The sequence below is a fragment of the Coregonus lavaretus genome (genome assembly GCF_964263955.1).
Source record: "Coregonus lavaretus genome assembly, chromosome: 26".
Lineage (NCBI taxonomy): Eukaryota > Metazoa > Chordata > Actinopteri > Salmoniformes > Salmonidae > Coregonus > Coregonus lavaretus.
In genome coordinates, this window is record NC_140013.1 from 2,203,737 (window position 1) to 2,226,576 (window position 22,840).

The following is a 22,840-nucleotide window of genomic DNA, read 5'->3' on the forward strand; positions in this document are numbered from 1 at the left end:
GACTAAGACCAGACTAGACACCTGATGGAATGTGTCAAGGCGTGTGTGTACCTGATAGACTCAGTGTCTATGTGGACAGGAGCGATCCTCTCCAGCAGGAACTTGACCATCTCTAGGAAGGGGTTGCTGGGCTGTTTGGGGCTTCCAAGCTTCTTAGTGATGTCTCTCTGTGGCGCGGTGGGGAGGAAGAGACAGTCCAGTCATGACACAGACGACATACAGTGTCTTCAGAAAGTATTCATAGTCCTTGACTTATTCCACATTTTGTTGTATTACAGCCTGAATTCAAAATTGATCAAATATATATTTCTCACCCATCTACACACAATACCCCATAATGACAAAGTGAAAATATATATTTTTTAAATGTTTGCACATTTACTGAAAATGAAATACAAATATCTAATTTACATAAGTATTCACACCCCTGAGTCATACATGTTAGAATCAACTTTGGCAGTGATTACAGCTTTGAGTCTTTTTGGGTAAGTCTCTAAGAACTTTGCACACCTGGATTATACAAACACATTCTTTAAAAAATTCTTCAAGCTCTGTCAAGTTGGTTGTTGATCATTGCTAGACAGCCATTTCCAAGTATTGCCATTGCCAATTTAAGTCAAAACTGTAACTAGGCCACTCAGGAACATTCAATGTCGTCTTGGTAAGCAACTCCAGCATATATTTGGCCTTGTGTTTTAGATTTTTGTCCTGCTGAAAGGTGAATTTGTCTCCAAGTGTCTGATGGAAAGCAGACTGAACCAGGTTTTCCTCTAGGATTTTGACTGTGCTTAGCTCTTTCCGTTTATTTTTATCCTAAAAAACTACCATGTCCTTGCCAATGACAAGCATACCCATAACATGATGCATGAAAATATGAAGAGTGGTACTCAGTGATGTGTTGTGTTGAATTACTCAGGACATAAAGACAATTTCTTTGCCACATTTTCTGCAGTTTTACTTTAGTGCCTTGTTGCAAACAGGATGCATGTTTTGGAATATTTGTATTCTGTACAGGCTTCCTTATTTTCACTCTGTCAATTAAGTTAGTATTGTGGAGTAACTACAATGTTGTTGATCCATCCTCAGTTTTCCCCTATCACAGCCATTAAACTCTGTAACACAATTATTGCATACAGAGTGAGTCCATGCAACTTATTATGTGACTTGTTTCACAAATTTCTACTCCTGAACTTATTTTAGGCTTGCCATAACAAAGGGGTTGAGTACTTATTGACTCAAGACATCAGCTTTTCATTTTTAATTAATTTCTAAACATTTCTAAAAACATAATTCCACTTTACATTATGGGGTATTGTGTATAGGCCAGTGACAAAATCAAAATGTAATCCATTTAAAATGTAGGCTATAATTAAACAAAATTTAGAAAAAGTAATGTGGTGTGAATACTTTCTGAAGGCACTGTATCACCTTAATTTGAGTAGGCACATTGTTTCCCAATCCATGTCCTGGGGATCCAAAGGAATGCACATTTTTGTTTTAGCCCTAGCACTAACACACTTGATTCCAACTCATTATCAAGCCATTTAGTTGAATCAGGTGTGTTAGTGCTAGGTCAAAAACAAAAATGTGCTTTGGGCACACATTCTCTTAAATAGTAATCACCTGGACCATGTTCAGTCGGCTAGGCAATTAAACAAATACAACTTTATACAATCTGAACTTGTCCAATGAGAATGACACATTTTTGTTTTCTGTTGCAAAGTGATTTATGCCCTAATGAACACAACCCTGGAGACGCCAGACAAATAATTAACATATTTAACAACAATTTAGCACATTTATCTACAAGCTGCTAATTTACTGACTTAACTAATAGATGAATGTTCCATTATCCTGCTGAGACTTAGCAGCAATGACATACACACTTTCCACCATTATTAGTGGGTTGCAAAATACTGGAGTGAAGTCGCTGATAGAGGGCATAGTGGAGAGGACATTTCTATGATATAATGAGGCAATCATTCTCTAGTAACAAAGAAGCTTTCTTATAAATGCTATAAATATATGTCAGCTTTATAAAAGCATTTAATAATTGTATAGGTCATTTAAGTTGCCATTCCTGAACCTAATTGTCCTTTTAGAGTTCTAGTTATTCAACGGACTGACCCCTTCAGTGGTCCACTAAATATTTGAATCCCCGGGTTGCGTTCATTTGGGCACGCAACGGAAAACACTTTGCAATGGAAAATTAAAATGTATTTTTCTTATTGGAAAGGACCGGGCTGGTAGTCCTTTCCCTGTTTCAGTCCATTTGCATCTGTTTGGTGCCTAAGGAACAAGACACTGGTAACTCTTCACTACACTATATGCGTTTTGTTGCCATCAGCGCCGCGTCAATGTGACGTTCTACCTGCTACACAGAGCGTGTTGTTTTGAGAGGGGAAGAGCGTATTTATTATATTTTCCCCTACTGCACCATATTCATCGATTATGCGTAAGTATAATAGCTGTGGTCCAGTTTTTCGCAACTAAATGATCCTCTAATTAAACAAGTTGCTTTTGTTTACATTGTGAACATAGTCAATGTAGCTAGCTAGCTAGAGTTTCTGCTAGCTAGTAGCTTCTTGACTTAATAAATCAAAAATAACCAGTGGTGTATAGTCAAGGTCATATGCAGGCATATTCACTAGATAGAATGAACGCGCACGTCAGCCATTGAGAATTCAACCTCTGCGATTCTTGACTCTGGACGCGATGCAACCTGAACGCAGGCAGTATAGCAGATTTTATTGATTTCAAAGGAAGCATTCCTTCAATGGCTGATGGCAATGCCGGATGCCCGATGGCTGTAATGTAGGAGGGCTGTAAGAGTGCCAGGCATCGACACAACAACTATGACTTAATGATGACGACGTCGTCTTACCACACATCCCTCGGCCTGCTTGCAGGAGCAGTCGGGGCTGACCAGAGTCTCTAGCTGTTTCCTGATCTTCTCATCCTCCTCCAGCACCTGGGCAAACTTTTTCACAAAGTCTTGGGCTTTGCCTGGGTCTGGCAGATTTCCTAGTTAAAACGAGCAAAGATGGCCCCTTTAAACTCATGGAGGAGGAACCACAGAGATAAAGTACACGTATATACACACATATATAATATAAGTGTTCTAATTTTATTTCTATGGGAACATAACTATTCTCCTGCATCAAGAGTGTCTGTACTGAGTGGACAGACTTACGTGTGATGATCATGACTTTGGCAAACACTGCTTTCTGGTAGGACTCGCTCTGAAAACAAACATTTTACCTGTCATTTCAATCCACAATCCTGTAATTCACCCCACTTTATACCATTTGGTTTGGTATACAGCTTGAGAATTGTAACCATTTTCAAATTCATAGACACAGCTTTGGATGCAAGGACTGAAAGTCCGTAAGATTGACATAGTTTTAAACATATTTTGAAGCAATACACTGTTTTCAAAGACTGAAATGACAACAAAACCTAAATAATGGAGAAATACAACCTTATATTTTGGGTTATGATATGATCAAACAACTCATGCGGCATTTATAAGTTCTATTCTTCAAGAATAAATGGATATACAGTATTATTAATTGAAATTACCCAGGAAATGTTGAGTGAAAGACAACTTATTGTCACACCTTGATCTGTTTCACCTGTCTTTATGATTGTCACTACCCCCTCCAGGTGTCGCCCATCTTCCCCATTATCCCCAGTGTATTTATACCTGTGTTCTCTGTTTGTCTGTTGCCAGTTCGTTTTGTTTCGTCAAGCCTACCAGCGGTTTTCCACTTGCTCCTGGCTTTCTCAAGTTCCTGTTTTCTAGGTTTCCCGGTTTTGACCATTCTGCCTGCCCTGACCCTGAGCCTGCCTGTCATTCTGTACCTTGTCACACCACCCTGGATTACTGACCTCTGCCTGCCCTGACCCTGAGTCTGCCTGCCGTTCTGTACCTTTTGGACTCTGATCTGGAATACTGACCTCTGCCTGCCCTTGACCTGTCGTTTGCCTGCCCCCTGTTTTTGTAATAAACTTTTGTTACTTCGACAGTATCTGCATCTGGGTCTTCTCCTGAAACGTTTTAATTATATACCATCTAAAAACAAAACAGAAATCGATGACACAAACATATTCCTTACTTTGTGCTGTTTGACCAGATCCAGGAGATCTTTGACGTGATGCCGGAGCATGTTTTGACACTTCCACATCTCGTTCAGAGCTCTGGTAGATATACAGAAAACAAGTCAAAGGCACAATTCAATACAACTCAGTACCTGTATAGCTGCAGCAAAAAATGGGTGCCAATTCAATGATCATACAAAATATTTAAGTCAAAATGTAATGTTCATTAAGGACCAAATGGAGGAAATTTTTGAAACAGGGAGGGACTACATGGACTAATACGAAATGCACATTTTTGTTTTCTGGAGCAAAATGTTTAAAAACTTTTCCTGTTGCGCGTCCTAATGAACACGACCATGGTGTAGGTGTAACGTTAGTGAACTCACTTCACAGCATTGTCATCCAATGTGGCATAGAGGTAATACAGACACTTCATCCTCTCCGTGGTGTCCAGGTTGTGAGGAACCATGTACTGGGCAAAGATGCGCTCCACCAACAACCTGTGGCACAAACACAGCAACAATGTTGTCTTGTTGTCACAATGAAGCTCAACCAATGTGTTGCATGTTTGCAAGAAATACTCTTCATTTAGTTATTTTAAAGGACGCATTTCTTTTTTCTTTTTTTAGGAGGTTTTTTAAAGAAGGAATGAAATGGGAAGACAGATTACAGGGAAAGTAGAGAAAGTAAGGCATAATCGGGGCTTGAACCCCTACCGCTTTAGGGCATATGTAGCCTTTGGTCAGCAGCGCTACCACTACACCAGACCCTGGCACAACCAGGTCCCATCTCTAGTTGGGGTCAAATCCATTTAAATTCCAGCCATTTCAGGAAGTACACTAAAATTCCAATTCCAATTCTCATCAATGCTTTTCAATGAGAAAAATGTGAAATTGGAATTTGCTAACTTTCTGAATAGACTGGAATTGAAATGGAATTGACCCCAACCCTGCTTGCCAAATTATATAAATAATGACAACTCACTGCTCCACATGGCTTAGAGCTACGATTTCTAAGCTTGCTCCGAGTGTGCATTGCCAAACCTCAGAACGGCTGGTAAGTCCAATTTGGCCCATCTGAAATTGACTGCTAAACGTGTGTCTGTGCTGTGCTCTAATCAGATCCTCTCTCACTAGGAGGCTATGGTCTCTCTCAGTAAGAGCTGTTTAATGAGCTTATCCCTCTTTAGCTACTAACAGGCAAGGATTTTTTTAAAATCTCAACAAGTCAACTTGGATGTCTGACTACGAGATCTCATCAACTGTTTGTGTTCTGCATCCAGACTGCCTGGCTGAGTAGTGCAGTCGATGGCAAAAGGGAATATGATTTCAGTACTGCAAAATCAAACTGACCTTTCATCTCTGCTGTTTTGGTAGTAGATGTTTTATATACCAACCTGTCATCGATGCTGTTCTAGTAGTAGATGTGTTATAGATGTGTTATACGTGGACCTGTCATCGATGCTGTTCTAGTAGATCGTTATAGCTGTGTTGTGGGTGTGTTATAGATGTGTTATACACCAACCTGTCATCGATGCTGTTCTGGTAGTAGATGTGGAGCAGTTTGTCCTTGATCCAGGAGATCTGTTTGGAGGCTTCCTTCTTCCCTCCCTCTGCCTGGAGAGAGTACTTCTTGTAGATCTGAGCCAGACCCATCATGGCCTCTTTACGCACCCTCCACTGGAGAAGAAGAACACAGGAAGCTAACTCACTGAGCACAGTGGACTGGCTAAGGCTACTATACGAGCCTAGGGCGAGTCAGAAATGGCACTCATTTTGGAGCGTAAAAAGGAGGTTTAGAAAATGGGAAAAGGCGTCCTGGGGGGCAGGGTGTACACATGTCGCGCATCCAATTAGTTTCCTATATAGTGCATTACTTTGGCCAAAAGTGGTCCTCTGTAGCTCAGCTGGTAGAGCACGGCGCTTGTAACGCCAAGGTAGTGGGGTCGAACCCCGGGACCACCCATACACAAAAATGTATGCACGCATGACTGTAAGTCGCTTTGGATAAAAGCATCTGCTAAATGGCATATTATTTATTATTATTTATTTATTACCCTATTCTCTTGTACCCTACATCCTACTCCCTATATAGTGCACTATATTTGGCCAAAGTAATGCACTACATAGGGAATTGGGTGTCATGTCAGACACCGCCCTAATGTTTCAGACAATAGATGGAGGTCAACGATGTGTTAATAATCCCCCAGCAGACAGACAGGGAGCTGAAGATTAAAGACAAGGAGAAGAGAGGGGCTGCGTTAGGGTAATTCACATGGGTCAATAGTCGGGACATAGTGAATCCTTTCGGAGAGCTCTCTGGGAAATACATACGCTATGAGGAGATATGAGTTATGGTTTAACTTATTAATTTCTGCTAGCCGAATGATTAAAGTCTGTCTGGATTGTATTAGAGCTAGAAATGGAGTGTGTCGAGAGAAAAGACCTGGGGTAACGTTAGTAAATGAAAGTCCATGCTGCACAATTCAAACATCCAAAGAGTTCACCTTTGCAGTGCTATAGGCCTTATCCCTAACAATCAAGCATGAGACAAAGTGAACTCTTTGGATGTGTTTGAATTGTGCAGCATGGACTTCCATTTGCATGTGAAGACTAACGTTACCCCAGGTCTTCTCTCTCGACACACTCTCTAATACAATCACATGACTGCCCATATTAATGATGCAATTGTATGAAGAAAAAAAAATATATAATAGGAGTTTATGATGTTGAGTAAACTTGTTGAGTAAACTTGGGAATGTTTCATAATAAATCTATTTTTTTGTCTGGTCTGAATATGATTTCTTATGTCAGGACAATAGAGTGAAAAAAACATACTGTGACCTCAATACAGTGAAACGCACTGAACCGTGAGTGTGAACACCATCACACCCCTACAAACAGTGTCCATGTACACTCCCCAAAAAGGGGGAAAGCACACAGATTTAAACAAAAAAAGGATATGCCTAGTTGTTAATTTATTTTCTTCAGAGAGTTCACAAAGACAGCGTTCTCAGCATTATAGCACAGGTCGATTCTAATGCTGTCATAGCATCATATATTCTCCCCACCCAGTTATGCTGGAGGGTTGAGTAACAGAACATGTAACATGGCAACAATGACAGAGATTTCAGAAAACAGATGCTCTGTTTGGCACCAACTCACTGACCTGGCTAATGATCAAGGAATAGAACAATTCTTTCATGTCTGTATCTATGTAATGTGTCTAACTATATAATCTATCTGTATCTATGTAATGTTGTAATGTTTTTGCACCATGGAATTTAGGGACCACAATGGAAATAAGTCAGACTTTTTTGTGACATCCCAGTCAAATGTATGTACTGTGAGTACAGTGAAGGAAAAAATTATTTGATCCCCTGCTGATTTTGTACGTTTGCCCACTGACAAAGAAATGATCAGTCTATAATTTGAATGGTATGTTTATTTGAACAGTGAGAGACAGAATAACAACAACAAAAATCCAGAAAAACGCATGTCAGAAATGTTATAAATTGATTTGCATTTTAATGAGGGAAATAAGTATTTGACCCCCTCTCAATCAGAAAGATTTCTGGCTCCCAGGTGTCTTTTATACAGGTAACGAGCTGAGATTAGGAGCACACTCTTAAAGTTACCTGTATAGTTACCTGTATAAAAGACACCTGTCCACAGAAGCAATCAATCAATCAGATTCCAAACTCTCCACCATGGCCAAGACCAAAGAGCTCTCCAAGGATGTCAGGGACAAGATTGTAGACCTACACAAGGCCGGAATGGGCTACAAGACTGTCGCCAAGCAGCTTGGTGAGAAGGTGAGAAGGTGACAAGAGTTGGTGCGATTATTCGCAAATGGAAGAAACAAAATAACTGTCAATCTCCCTCGGCCTGGAGCTCCATGCAAGATCTCACCTCGTGGAGTTGCAATGATCATGAGAACGGTGAGGAATCAGCCCAGAACTACACAGGAGGAACTTGTCAATGATCTCAAGGCAGCTGGGACCATAGTCACCAAGAAAACAATTGGTAACACACTACGCCGTGAAGGACTGAAATCCTGCAGCGCCCGCAAGGTCCCCATGCTCAAGAAAGCACATATAAAGGCCTGTCTGAAGTTTGCCAATGAACATCTGAATAATTCAGAGGAGAACTGGGTGAAAGTGTTGTGGTCAGATGAGACCAAAATGGAGCTCTTTGGCATCAACTCAACTCGCCGTGTTTGGAGGAGGAGGAATGCTGCCTATGACCCCAAGAACACCATCCCCACCGTCAAACATGAAGGTGGAAACATTATGCTTTGGGGGTGTTTTTCTGCTAAGGGGACAGGACAACTTCACCGCATCAAAGGGACGATGGACAGCGCCATGTACCGTCAAATCTTGGGTGAGAACCTCCTTCCCTCAGCCAGGGCATTGAAAAATGGGTCGTGGATGGGTATTCCAGCATGACAATGACCCAAAACACACGGCCAAGGCAACAAAGGAGTGGCTCAAGAAGAAGTACATGAAGGTCCTGGAGTGGCCTAGCCAGTCTTTAGACCTTAATCCCATAGAAAATATGTGGAGGGAGCTGAAGGTTCGAGTTGCCAAACGTCAGGCTCGAAACCTTAATGACTTAGAGAAGATGAGTGGGACAAAATCCCTCCTGAGACGTGTGCAAACCTGGTGGCAAACTACAAGAAACGTCTGACCTCTGTGACTGCCAACAAGGGTTTTGCCACCAAGTACTAAGTCATGTTTTGCAGAGGGGTCAAATACTTATTTCCCTCATTAAAATGCTAATCAATTTATAACATTTTTGACATGCGTTTTTCTGGATTTTTCTGTTGTTATTCTGTCTCTCACTGTTCAAATAAACCTACCATTAAAATTATAGACTGATCATGTCTTTGTCAGTGGGCAAACATACAAAATAGCAGGGGATCAAATACTTTTTTCCCTCACTGTATGTTCTCTTTTTACTGGCAAATAAAATCAATGAAAATATCAATCAACCTTGTGGTTAGAGTGTCCGCCCTGAGATTGGAAGATTGGAGGTTATGTCCAGTAGAGTTATACCCGATGCCTCTCTGCTTGGCACTCAGCATGAAGGAGATGGATTGGGGGTAAGGCTTGGGCTGTTGCGGTGACTGTATTACCGGTCCCGAAATTTCATCAGCCGGTGATTGTCAAGCAAATAACTTTCAGTCTCACGGTAATTGACCGTTAATTAACATAAACACATTTAGCATCTCCTGGCTTCCACACATAGCCTACAAGCCATTTTAAATAGTCTAATGAATCCATGTAATATAGCCTACACCTTCACAATAAATCCATTATTTATTTTAGACAGGTCTAAAGAAGCATGATGTGAAGAAAATTTAGACTCTTTCGGAAGAAAAGAATAGCAAACTCTGAGTTGTCCTTATGTTAGGTCCTGATGTGGCTATGCCAAATGGCTGTGGGCTACACTAGTTCATTTAGCAGACAAGATTTGCTTATAATTCCATGGCATTATTTTATGGTATGAAGAATACAATTGAACAAACAAAATATACATATTTTCTCCAACTGTCTTGAGGGAGTGCGCACATGCGGCTATTCTGTGTTGAGCGGTTAACAAAGAGATAGGTACTCCGATATGCTTAATTTAGAGTGTAATAGAGTGTAATTTAATGTAACTTTAGTTGTTCTACAAACGTTGGGCTATATGTGTGGATTTTTAATACATTGTAAGGCTGCATGATGAGACTCAATGATGATTTGAAAAAAGTTGCTTGAAAGGCATGAGCTCTGCTTTGTTTTTTGCGCAGGCTGTACACACTCCAATCGTCTCTCATTCACAATTTGACAAGCACTTGATAATGCCTCGAATTTCATGGTGGCATGCCCTTTGTGGCTGTAATTCAACCCCAAAAAATATATTCCTTTTGCGTGCTGCGTTGTGCCCTTCTCCCTCTCACTCACACAGCTCTCCGTCACGTGATCGGGTCTTTCTCACAGGCTACAAGTTAAGACAGACACATCGGGGACGCAACTGCATGGGTCGTTATCCAATTCCGAGGTGCATATTGAAGATATTTGAAGAACTGTCCACATTTTCTTTTCGTCAGCCAACAAGATGAGTAGGCCTAACGAACAGCAAAATAATTAGCCTATGTCAATCTACTATACCCATAGTACAAAAGTCGACCAATTGTATTCTGTGCGAGAAATAAATATTCCAAACACAGTCTGGGACAGTTGTGGGATGCGATAGATCCCAAATTAATACAAACACTAGCATCCAAAAACATTTTTTATGCAATGTGGCTGATGCAACAGATCAGAACGTTTAGCTTAAAATGTTGATAAACTATTAGGCTTATTCTTCACATTATAAGCGCAGCAATGCACACATGGTAGTAGGCTATAAGAGCAAAAGTTCCATTAGCGGAAAACACCATTATCAAAAGTGACCGCAAATGGCATTATGCATGAAATGCTTTTATTATAAAGATGCAATTTTATGGTGAAAATTAACTTCCCCAAACTTGAAACTCACACGATGCTTATGAACTCAGCAAAAAAAGAAAAGTCCTCTCACTGTCTACTGGGTTTATTTTCAGCAAAATTAACGTGTAAATAATTGTATGAACATAACAAGATTCAGCAACTGAGATATAAACTGAACAAGTTCCTTCGACGATAAATGTGAATCCGACCATCACCCCCGGTGAGACAAAACCACGACTCGTCAGTGAAGAGCACTTTTTGCCAGTCCTGTCTGGTCCAGCGACGGTGGGTTTGTGCCCATAGGCGATGTTGTTGCCGGTGATGTCTGATGAGGACCTGCCTTACAACAGGCCTACAAGCCCTCAGTCCAGCCTCTCTCAGCCTATTGCGGACAGTCTGAGGACTGATGGAGGGATTGTGTGTTCCTGGTGTAACTCGGGCAGTTGTTGTTACCATCCTGTACCTGTCCCGCAGGTGTGATGTTTGGATGTACCGATCCTGTGCAGGTGTTGTTACACGTGGTCTGCTACTACGAGGACGATCCACTGTCCGTCCTGTTTTTCAGAGTCAGTAGAAAGGCCTATTTAGTGTCCGAAGTTTTCAAAACTGTGACCTTAATTGCCTACCGTCTGTAAGCTGTTAGTGTCTTAACGGCCGTTCCACAGGTGCATGTTCATTAATTGTTTATGGTTCATTAAACAAGCATGGGAAACAGTATTTAAACCCTTTACAATGAAGATCTGTGAAGTTATTTGGACTTTCACAAATTATCTTCGAAAGACAGGGTCCTGAAAAAGGGACGTTTCTTTTTTTGCTGAGTTTATATGCCAGTTAGGCTCTACACCCCTTGTAAAACAGATTAATGTGCTTAATTTTAAGAAGTTATTTGTCCACTTTAGTTGTGATACAAACCTTATTAAAATATATAGGCCTATGGGCTAGGCATTGTTTCTTATGCTGGGCATCATTCACAAGTGATAATATATCATTCACAAGTGAAAGGCTAATATTGTCACCCATCAGACTATTCTTGATTTAATCTTGTCAAAACATATACTAAATAATATATGTGTGACATTTGTTTTGATTTAGAATGGACCATTATCATCCACCTGTATCAAAACAGGGGTAGCGGGAAAAAATACATGTCATCTATGCACTTAAATAGCATATGGAGGACGCTTTTCTCAGTGGTATATTTTCATGGCAGCCAGGTAGGCTATACTCCTGTTGTAAATACAGTGGGGACAAAAAGTATTTAGTCAGCCACCAATTGTGCAAGATCTCCCACTTAAAAAGATGAGAGAGGCCTGTAATTTTCATCATAGGTACACGTCAACTATGACAGACAAATAGAGAAATTTTTTCTCCAGAAAATTACATTGTAGGATTTTTTATGAATTTATTTGCAAATTATGGTGGAAAATAAGTATTTGGTCACCTATAAAACAAGCAAGATTTCTGGCTCTCACAGACCTGTAACTTCTTCTTTAAGAGGCACCTCTGTCCTCCACTCGTTACCTGTATTAATGGCACCTGTTTGAACTTGTTATCAGTATAAAAGACACCTGTCCACAACCTCAAACAGTCACACTCCAAACTCCACTATGGCCAAGACCAAAGAGCTGTCAAAGGACACCAGAAACAAAAGTGTAGACCTGCACCAGGCTGGGAAGACTGAATCTGCAATAGGTAAGCAGCTTGGTTTGAAGAAATCAACTGTGGGAGCAATTATTATGAAATGGAAGACATACAAGACCACTGATAATCTCCCTCGATCTGGGGCTCCACGCAAGATCTCACCCCGTGGGGTCAAAATGATCACAAGAACGGTGAGCAAAAATCCCAGAACCACACGGGGGGACCTAGTGAATGACCTGCAGAGAGCTGGGACCAAAGTAACAAAGCCTACCATCAGTAACACACTACGCCGCCAGGGACTCAAATCCTGCAGTGCCAGACGTGTCCCCCTGCTTAAGCCAGTACATGTCCAGGCACGTCTGAAGTTTGCTAGAGTGCATTTGGATGATCCAGAAGAGGATTGGGAGAAGGTCATGTGGTCTGATGAGACAAAAATTTAGCTTTTTGGTCTAAACTCCACTCGCCGTGTTTGGAGGAAGAAGAAGGATGAGTACAACCCCAAGAACACCATCCCAACCGTGAAGCATGGAGGTTGAAACATCATTCTTTGGGGATGCTTTTCTGCAAAGGGGACAGGACGACTGCACCGTATTGAGGGGAGGATGGACGGGGCCATGTATCGCGAGATCTTGGCCAACAACCTCCTTCCCTCAGTAAGAGCATTGAAGATGGGTCGTGGCTGGGTCTTCCAGCATGACAACGACCGGAAACACACAGCCAGGGCAACTAAGGAGTGGCTCCGTAAAAAGCATCTCAAGGTCCTGGAGTGGCCTAGCCAGTCTCCAGACCTGAACCCAATAGAAAATCTTTGGAGGGAGCTGAAAGTCCGTATTGCCCAGCGACAGCCCCGAAACCTGAAGGATCTGGAGAAGGTCGGTATGGAGGAATGGGCCAAAATCCCTGCTGCAGTGTGTGCAAACCTGGTCAAGACCTACAGGAAACGTATGATCTATGTAATTGCAAACAAATGTTTCTGTACCAAATATTAAGTTCTGCTTTTCTGATGTATAAAATACTTATGTCATGCCATAAAATGCAAATTAATTACTTAAAAATCATACAATGTGATTTTCTGGATTTCTGGAAGTGTACCTATGATAAAAATTACAGACCTCTACATGCTTTGTAAGTAGGAAAACCTGCAAAATCGGCAGTGTATCAAATACTTGTTCTCCCCACTGTATATATATATATATATCAGTCAAAAGTTTGGACACACCTACTCATTCAAGGGTTTTTCTTTATTTTTACTATTTTCTACATTGTAGAATAATAGTGAAGACATCAAAACTATGAAATAACACATATGGAATCATGTAGTAACCAAAAAAGTGTTAAACAAATGAAAATATATTTTATATTTGAGATTCTTCAAAGTAGCCACCCTTTGCCTTGACAGCTTTGCACACTCCTTGCATTCTCTCAACCAGCTTCCCCTGGAATGTTTTTCCAACAGTCTTGAAGGAGTTCCCACATATGCTGAGCACTTGTTGGCTGCTTTTCCTTCACTCTGCGGTCCAACTCATCCCAAACCATCTCAATTGGGTTGAGGTCGAGTGACTGTGGAGGCCAGGTCATCTGATGCAGCACTCCATTACTATCCTTCTTGGTCAAATTGCCCTTACACAGCCTGGAGGTGTGTTAGGTCATTGTCCTGTTGAAAAACAAATGATAGTCCCACTAAGCGCAAACCAGATGGGATGGCTGCAGAATACTGTGGTAGCCATGATGGTTAAGTGTGCTTTGAATTCTAAATAAATCACAGACAGTGTCACCAGCAAAGCACCCACACACCAAAACACCATGCTTCACGGAGGGAACCACACATGCGGAGATCATCCGTTCAACTACTCTGCGTCTCACAAAGACACGGCGGTTGGAACCAAAAATCTCAAATTTGGAACAGATTTCCACCGGTCTAATGTCCATTTCATTGCAGCAAATCGACCATGAAGGCCTGAATCATGCAGTCTCCTCTGAACAGTTGATGTTGAGATGTGTCTGTGACTTGAACTCTATGAAGCATTTATTTGGGCTGTAATTTCTGAGGCTGGTAATGCCAATTAACTTATCCTCTGCAGCAGAGGAAACTCGGGGTCTTCCTTTGCTGTGGCGGTCCTCATGAGAGCCATTTTCATCATAGCGCTTTATAGTTTTTGCGACTGCACTTGAAGAAACGTTCAAAGTTCTTGACATTTTCCAGATAGAGTGACCTTCATGTCTTAAAGTAATGATGGACTGTCGTTTCGCTTTGCTTATTTGAGCTGTTTTGCCATAATATGGACTTGGTCTTTTACCAAATAGGGCTATCTTCTGTATACCCCCCCTGCCTTGTCACAACACAACTGATTGGCTCAAACTCCACTAATTAACTTTTAACCTGTTAATTGAAATGCATTCCAGGTGAATACCTCATGAAGCTGGTGTAGAGAATTCCAAGAGTGTGCAAAGCTGTCATCAAGGCAAAGGGTGGCTACTTTGAAGAATCTCAAATAGAAAATATATTTTCATTTGTTTAACACTTTTTGGTTACTACATGATTCCATGTGTTATTTCATAGTTTTGATGTCTTCACAATTTTTCTACAATGTAGAAAATAGTAAAAAAATTAAGAAAAACCCTGGAATGAGTAGGTGTGTCCAAACTTTTGACTGGTACTGTGTGTGTGTGTGTGTGTATATATACAGTGAGGGAAAAAAGTATTTGATCCCCTGCTGATTTTGTACGTTTGCCCACTGACAAAGACATGATCAGTCTATAATTTTAATGGTAGGTTTATTTGAAAAGTGAGAGACAGAATAACAATAAAAAAATCCAGAAAAACGCATGTCAAAAATGTTATAAATTGATTTGCATTTTAATGAGGGAAATAAGTATTTGACCCCCTCTCAATCAGAAAGATTTCTGGCTCCCAGAAACTACTTATTTCCCTCATTAAAATGCAAATCAATTTATAACATTTTTGACATGCGTTTTTCTTGATTTTGTTGTTGTTATTCTGTCTCTCACTGTTCAAATAAACCTACTATTAAAATGATAGACTGATCATGTCTTTGTCAGTGGGCAAACGTACAAAATCAGCAGGGGATCAAAATATTTTTTCCCTCACTGTATATATATATATATATATATATATCTATATATATATATATATATATATATATATATATATATATATATATATATATATATATATATGAGAGAGAGAGAGATATAGACAGAGATATAGATAGAGAGATATGTGATGGTATGTAAAGACATTATGGACAGTATGTGGATAGAATATTCAGTATATCTGTAGAATACGTAGGATAGAATAGTATACTGTATATACAGCAATAGTTGAATAGGATGGCATTGACTAGAATACAGTATATACTGTACATATGAAATGAGTAAAACAGTATGTACAGTTGAAGTCAGAAGTTTACATACACCTTAGCCAAATACATTTAAACTCAGTTTTTCACAATTCCTGACATTTAATCCTAGTAAAAATTCCCTGTCTTAGGTCAGTCAGGATCATCACTTTATTTTAAGAATGTGAAATGTCAGAATAATAGTAGAGAGAATGATTTCTTTCAGCTTTTATTTCTTTCATCACATTCCCAGTGGGTCAGAAGTTTACATACACTCAATTAGTATTTGGTAGCATTGCCTTTAAATTGTTTAACTTGGGTCAAACTTTTCGGGTAGCCTTCCACAAGCTTTCCACAATAAGTTGGGTGAATTCTGGCCCATTCCTCCTGACAGAGCTGGTGTAACTGAGTCAGGTTTGTAGGCCTCCTTGCTCGCACACGCTTTTTCAGTTCTGCCCACAAATGTTCTATATGATTGAGGTCAGGGCTTTGTGATGGCCACTCCAATTACTTGACTTTGTTGTCCTTAAGGCATTTTGCCACAACTTTGGAAGCATGCTTGGGGTCATTGTCCATTTGGAAGACCCATTTGCGACCAAGCTTTAACTTCCTGACTGATGTGTTGAGATGTTGCTTCAATATATCCACATAATTTTCCTTCCTCATGATGCCATCTATTTTGTGAAGTGCACCAGTCCCTCCTGCAGCAAAGCACCCCAACAGCATGATGCTGCCATCCCCATTATTCATGGTTGGGATGGTGTTCTTCGGCTTGCAAGCGTCCCCCTTTTTCCTCCAAACATAACGATGTTCATCATGGCTATTTTGTTTCATCAGACCAGAGGACATTTCTCCAAAAAGTATGATCTTTGTCCCCATGTGCAGTTGCAAACCGTAGTCTGGCTTTTTTATGGCGGTTTTGGAGCAGTGGCTTCTTCCTTGCTGAGCGGCCATTCAGGTTATGTCGATATGGGACTTGTTTTACTGTGAAAATGTGAGGGTCTTACGGGCCAAGACAAATTTCTTCAGCCTCCTGAGGTTAAAGAGGCACTGTTGCACCTTCTTCACCATACTGTCTGTGTGGGTGGACCAATTCAGATTGTCAGTGATGTGTATGCCGAGGAACTTGAAGCTTTTCACCTTTTCCCCTGCAGCCCCGTCGATGTGGACGTGCTCCCTCTGCTGTCTCCTTAAGTCCATGATCAGCTCCTTCGCTTTGTTGACGTTGAGGGAGAGTTTATTTCCTGGCACCACTCCACCTGGGCTCGTCATTGTTGGTAATCAGGCCTACTACTGTTGTGTCGCCTGCAAACTTGATGATTGAGTTGAAGGCGTACGTGGCCAAGCAGTCATTGGTGATCAGGAAGTCCAGGACCCTCGGGAGCGGCCCGCATCGGAGGCACTGTGTTATCCTAAAAACAGGCAAAGATGTTGTTTAGCTTGTCCGGGAGCAAGACGTCGGTGTCCGCGACATGGCTGGTTTTCCCTTTGTACTCTGTGATTGTCTGGAATCCCTGCCACATACATAGTCACTTGTCTGTATACGTTTTGATTTCTAAGTCATTTTAAGGTTTGTATGATTCACAACTAAAGTTGCCAAATAATTCTAAATCTAGCATATAGGACCTGTTGTTATCAACATAGCCACTTCATATGCGCAGCCGCTCCATAATGGAAAAATATTATTTATATTTTATTCAGCTAAGTTATATTCTTCTTACTATAAAATCATATAAAATAAAATAATGGCACAGGACTTAAGCATATCTTGCCAGCTAAATTAACAAGCCTACAGCCTATGGCATGGAGCATAGCCAGATAACATAGGCTACAGTTGGCTGGCCAACTCATATTCTGTTCTTCTGAAATACATTTTCTTCATATCATAATGTTTCTTTAGACCTGACTACAATAAAAAATGGATGTATTGTGATGGTGTATATTAAATGTATTTATTAGACTTTTTTTTAAATGTAGATGTTCCAAAGGCGTGCATCAGCGGCTTGTATGAGTGGAGGCCTGGAGATGCTTAAGGTGTTTATGTTAAATAACGGTCAATTACCGTGAGACCGGCAGGCATTTGCATGACAATAACCAGCTGACAACATTTCATGACCGCCACAGGCCAAGGTAAGGCCCTGCGATAGACTACCTTCTGTCCAGCAAGTGTACTTGTACATCAAGCTGCCTCACGCTACAGGAACAGAGATAGGCTCCTGCCCTATGGACCATTCTGGTTCAGACAAACCTACTTATTTTTTTATTCTAAAATGGACAGGACCACATTTCTGCATAGCGTACTCAAACAGTCGATTAGAAAACTCACCCTCTTGTCAAGCGTCCTCTCCCTCACAAAGTTCAGCAGCTGGTCGTTGACGAGCACTAGGTCCTTTTTAGCCGCCGCCACGATGGACACAATGACATCGTGGCGGATGGCTTCTTCGGGGTCGTGGGACCTCACCTTTAAAAACTCTACAAAGGACACCAACAACAAGTCTAGGATAACTTGTGGGGACAACGGTAAAAGATCATCCACGTGTGCGGAATCCTTACTTGAGATCTGTAGCCGCAACTAAAATTGACACGCAAATCAACCAATTGACATTGATGAATGATTTGCGTGAAAGCGGCAGTTGGGCATGCATATCTCAATGAAGATTTCAACCCACAGTAACTCTGAATAACCCTAAAATAATCTGTTGGAAAGGCATTCATTCATTTTTAATTTGGTATGCAACCAGGGCCCTATTCAGACTTGAGATAAGTTGACTTGACATGGACATAAGTTTTAAAAAAAATTCAGTCCATGTTTTATTGACGTAAGTCCATTTTGAGTCTACTTATATCAAGTCTGAATCGGGACCTGGTTGCGTACCAAATTAAAAATGAATGAATGCCTTTCTAACATATTATTTTATTCAATGCCATCCTACCTGTCAGGTCCTTGGCTAAGTCAGGGTGGTTCATCAGACAATGGCTGGCAAATTTCACACATTCCAGTCGAATGGGAACGTGGATGTCATTGAACCTGTAGGAGACAGAAGACATACATTGTAAAACGACAGCAATATGATTAAAAAATCATAAAAAAAAAAAAAAACGGCATATTCTTACCTTCCGAGATAACACTGCCACAGAGGTTTATTTTGCGCTGCGAGTTCAGAGTCCTTGGCTCCAAACATTTTGGCCAGCAGTTTCACCACCTGTAGCCTCTCGTCGTTGTCGTTGCTCTGAAAAAAGTAAGATAAAATTGATTTGGCAACTCACAAACCAGTTTACATTATTTTTCATTTAACCTTTATTTAGTCAATTGAGAACAAATGCTTGTTTACAATGACTGACTGGCATCATTAGTCACTGCTTTGTGTTTGTACCGTTCCACAGCACCTCAGCTTTGCTCATAACGATGCCGAGTCGGGCCCAAGGATAAACACAGCAATTTATCAAAGGTTATGCAACCAAACATAGCCTACACTCTGAGCCCAGTGTTAAAAGCACTCTGAGCTGTCTGGAAGCTCCAAGTGGCAGTTAGTGGTGTAATGTGTGTGTGTGTGTGTGTGTGTGTGTGTGTGTGAGTGTGTGTCTCTCTCTGTCTGTCTGTCTGTCTGTCTGTCTGTCTGTCTGTCTGTCTGTCTGTCTGTCTGTCTGTCTGTGCGTGCATGCGTAAGGGAGTGTCGCTACCTTGAGTTTAAACTCTAGCTGCGGCAGCACCGACAAGAGGAGGTGGCTGTCGATATTGTAGAGCTCGAGGATCAGGTCGAACACGTGCTCCGACAGGTCGCTGACCGACGTCTTCCCCAGCATCAGTACCAGGTTAAAGAACTTGGGGGGGAAGGAACAACACAGCCTGGGTTACACGTCTGTTCTGTTCACTGACACACACACACGCACGCTGGCTTTTCCTGTGGGCTCCAATGATGAATGTGCTCAGGCAGGGCCGAGCCCAGAGGGCTCTGCAGATGGATTCTACAGCAGAGTTTTCCAGCCAGGACTGTTCCCTCTTTTCCAAAGACACACACACACACAAACACAGATGAACTAGCGCACAGATTAACGCTACATATTTGTTGAATGACAATTTTCCTTCAGTATATGCTAGCTGTTGACAATTAAAAATACCTATTCTGTTTAGTTCTGTTCAGTGAATCACATTCAAACAAACTGTCTTTTAATTTCTGACATGAAATTACTACTGAAATGAATGACTATGTTTGAATTAAATTAGCCAACAATTGAAAAATGAATGTATTCCGTAGGCTACGTGTTGCAGTGTTTGTACATTTTACATGTTAAAACATTGACTTTTCTATGAGATGCTTGAAAGACATGAATCAATGAGATTGGTTGTTTATATTAAAACAAATGTATGAGGCTCATATTTGTTGATATTAAAATACAGTATTTCAATCTGTGAGACCTCTTTATTGTCAACATGTCGAAATCGAATCTAGACCTACATTTGTTGATAATCGCACCCTGCACCCGTACACACACACAAAACAGTAATACTGTTAACACCCAGCAGTGTTAGCAAGACACATTGGGTGTTTACCACAATCCACAAAGACAACTCACGTTAGTTATGTATGGCTCGATGGCCTGAGCAGTCCTTTTCAGCAGAGCTTTTGCCAGGTCGTACGCCTGCTTGTTCAAGTTCTGCTCAAACAAAAACAACGAAACATCAGAAACAAAATAACACACACCAACATGTGTTTACTATTTAAAAAGGTGAAGCCAGGGTTGTGTTCATTAGGGCACCTAATGGAAAACGTTTCAATCCCTGTTTCAATCAAATTTCTTCCATTTGGTTGGTAATATGTTGCACCTTATGGACAGGGACCAGGTTAACCAAGACAGTGTCCAACAGCTCCTGGGAGACCGAATCCCCCTCACACACGATGGAGCTCATCAGGTCCACCATGTGCATGTGGACCTTCTGGTTGTGGCCATTGCTGAAAGGATAGGGAGTGGGACTGGGTTAATACATTGAACAATATACAGTGGGGGAAAAAAGTATTTAGTCATCCACCAATTGTGCAAGTTCACCCACTTAAAAAGATGAGAGAGGCCTGTAATTTTCATCATAGGTACACGTCAACTATGACAGACAAATTGAGGAAGAAAAATCCAGAAAATCACATTGTAGGATTTTTAATGAATTTATTTGCAAATGATGGTGGAAAATAAGTATTTGGTCACCTACAAACAAGCAAGATTTCTGGCTCTCACAGACCTGTAACTTCTTCTTTAAGAGGCTCCTCTGTCCTCCACTCGTTACCTGTATTAATGGCACCTGTTTGAACTTGTTATCAGTATAAAAGACACCTGTCCACAACCTCAAACAGTCACACTCCAAACTCCACTATGGCCAAGACCAAAGAGCTGTCAAAGGACACCAGAAACAAAATTGTAGACCTGCACCAGGCTGGGAAGACTGAACCTGCAATAGGTAAGCAGCTTGGTTTGAAGAAATCAACTGTGGGAGCAATTATTAGGAAATGGAAGACATACAAGACCACTGATAATCTCCCTCGATCTGGGGCTCCACGCAAGATCTCACCCCGTGGGGTCAAAATTATCACAAGAACAGTGAGCAAAAATCCCAGAGCCACACGGGGGACCTAGTGAATGACCTGCAGAGAGCTGGGACCAAAGTAACAAAGCCTACCATCAGTAACACACTACGCCGCCAGGGACTCAAATCCCGCAGTGCCAGACGTGTGCCCCTGCTTAAGCCAGTACGTGTCCAGGCCCGTCTGAAGTTTGCTAGAGTGCATTTGGATGATCCAGAAGAGGATTGGGAGAATATCATATGGTCAGATGAAACCAAAATATAACTTTTTGGTAAAAACTCAACTCGTTGTGTTTGGAGGACAAAGAATGCTGAGTTGCATCCAAAGAACACCATACCTACTGTGAAGCATGGGGGTGGAAACATCATGCTTTGGGGCTGTTTTTCTGCAAAGGGACCAGGACGACTGATCCGTGTAAAGGAAAGAATGAATGGGGCCATGTATCGTGAGATTTTGAGTGAAAACCTCCTTCCATCAGCAAGGGCATTGAAGATGAAACGTGGCTGGGTCTTTCAGCATGACAATGATCCCAAACACACCGCCCGGGCAACGAAGGAGTGGCTTCGTAAGAAGCATTTCAAGGTCCTGGAGTGGCCTAGCCAGTCTCCAGATCTCAACCCCATAGAAAATCTTTGGAGGGAGTTGAAAGTCTGTGTTGCCCAGCGACAGCCCCAAAACATCACTGCTCTAGAGGAGATCTGCATGGAGGAATGGGCCAAAATACCAGCAACAGTGTGTGAAAACCTTGTGAAGACTTACAGAAAACGTTTGACCTGTGTCATTGCCAACAAAGGGTATATAACAAAGTATTGAGAAACTTTTGTTATTGACCAAATACTTATTTTCCACCATAATTTGCAAATAAATTCATTAAAAATCCTACAATGTGATTTTCAGGATTTTTTTTTCTCATTTTGTCTGTCATAGTTGACGTGTACCTATGATGAAAATTACAGGCCTCTCTCATCTTTTTAAGTGGGAGAACTTGCACAATTGGTGGCTGACTAAATACTTTTTTCCCCACTGTACACAGAGTACAAAACATTAGGAACACCTGCTCTTTCCATGACAGACTGACCAGGTGAAAGCTATGATCCCTTATTGATCTCACTTGTTAAATCCACTTCAAATCAGTGTAGATGAAGGGGAGGAGACAGGTTAAAGAATGATTTTTTAAGACTTGAGACAATTGAGACATGGATTGTGTATGTGTGCCATTCAGAGGGTGAATTGGAAAAACAAAAGATTCCTAATGTTTTGTACACTCAGTGTAAACATTTTATTATAGGATCATTTAGATTAAAGGAATAATCTGTGGCGTTAAGAAGCATTTGGTTCATTTCATTGTGGTCAGTAAATGAATGGAGCCACCTCAGTCAGAACCGTACATACAGTATTTCTCCTATCATTAGGCTCTACATAGGGAATACAGTGCCATTTGGGTAACAGCTCCTGAACCACAGTAATGCTAAACCACACAGAGTGTAAAGACAGTTATCTTTCATAACAGTGAGCTCTACTGACTGACTCAATAATACACACTGACTGATTTATGATAGACCTGCTTCTGAATTTCAAAAGCCAGCGCAGAGCACAGAGACTGAGTCTGGTTGAAACACATTTGGCTCTGGATGGAATATTTGGCCCTATTATGAACTCTTACCACCAGCAATTAGGGGTGTAACGGTACA

The 22,840-nt window shown here is 41.1% G+C and overlaps 1 protein-coding gene across 1 annotated transcript in view; it reads right to left on the bottom strand.

The window, feature by feature from the left end:
* LOC311102128 (sister chromatid cohesion protein PDS5 homolog B-like) overlaps positions 1–22,840 on the bottom strand; it is an 88,106-nt gene that overhangs the window by 27,230 nt on the left and 38,036 nt on the right. Inside the window, exons 6-17 of the mRNA XM_084143363.1 lie at positions 20,402–20,528; positions 20,152–20,232; positions 19,258–19,398; positions 18,691–18,806; positions 18,510–18,604; positions 17,903–18,048; positions 5,626–5,780; positions 4,488–4,601; positions 4,119–4,200; positions 3,194–3,242; positions 2,885–3,024; positions 52–167 (exon numbers count right to left, since the gene is read on the bottom strand). Of these exons, the coding sequence (XP_083999489.1) occupies positions 52–167; positions 2,885–3,024; positions 3,194–3,242; positions 4,119–4,200; positions 4,488–4,601; positions 5,626–5,780; positions 17,903–18,048; positions 18,510–18,604; positions 18,691–18,806; positions 19,258–19,398; positions 20,152–20,232; positions 20,402–20,528 (1,362 nt within the window). The remainder of the gene's footprint in view (positions 1–51; positions 168–2,884; positions 3,025–3,193; positions 3,243–4,118; positions 4,201–4,487; positions 4,602–5,625; positions 5,781–17,902; positions 18,049–18,509; positions 18,605–18,690; positions 18,807–19,257; positions 19,399–20,151; positions 20,233–20,401; positions 20,529–22,840) is intronic.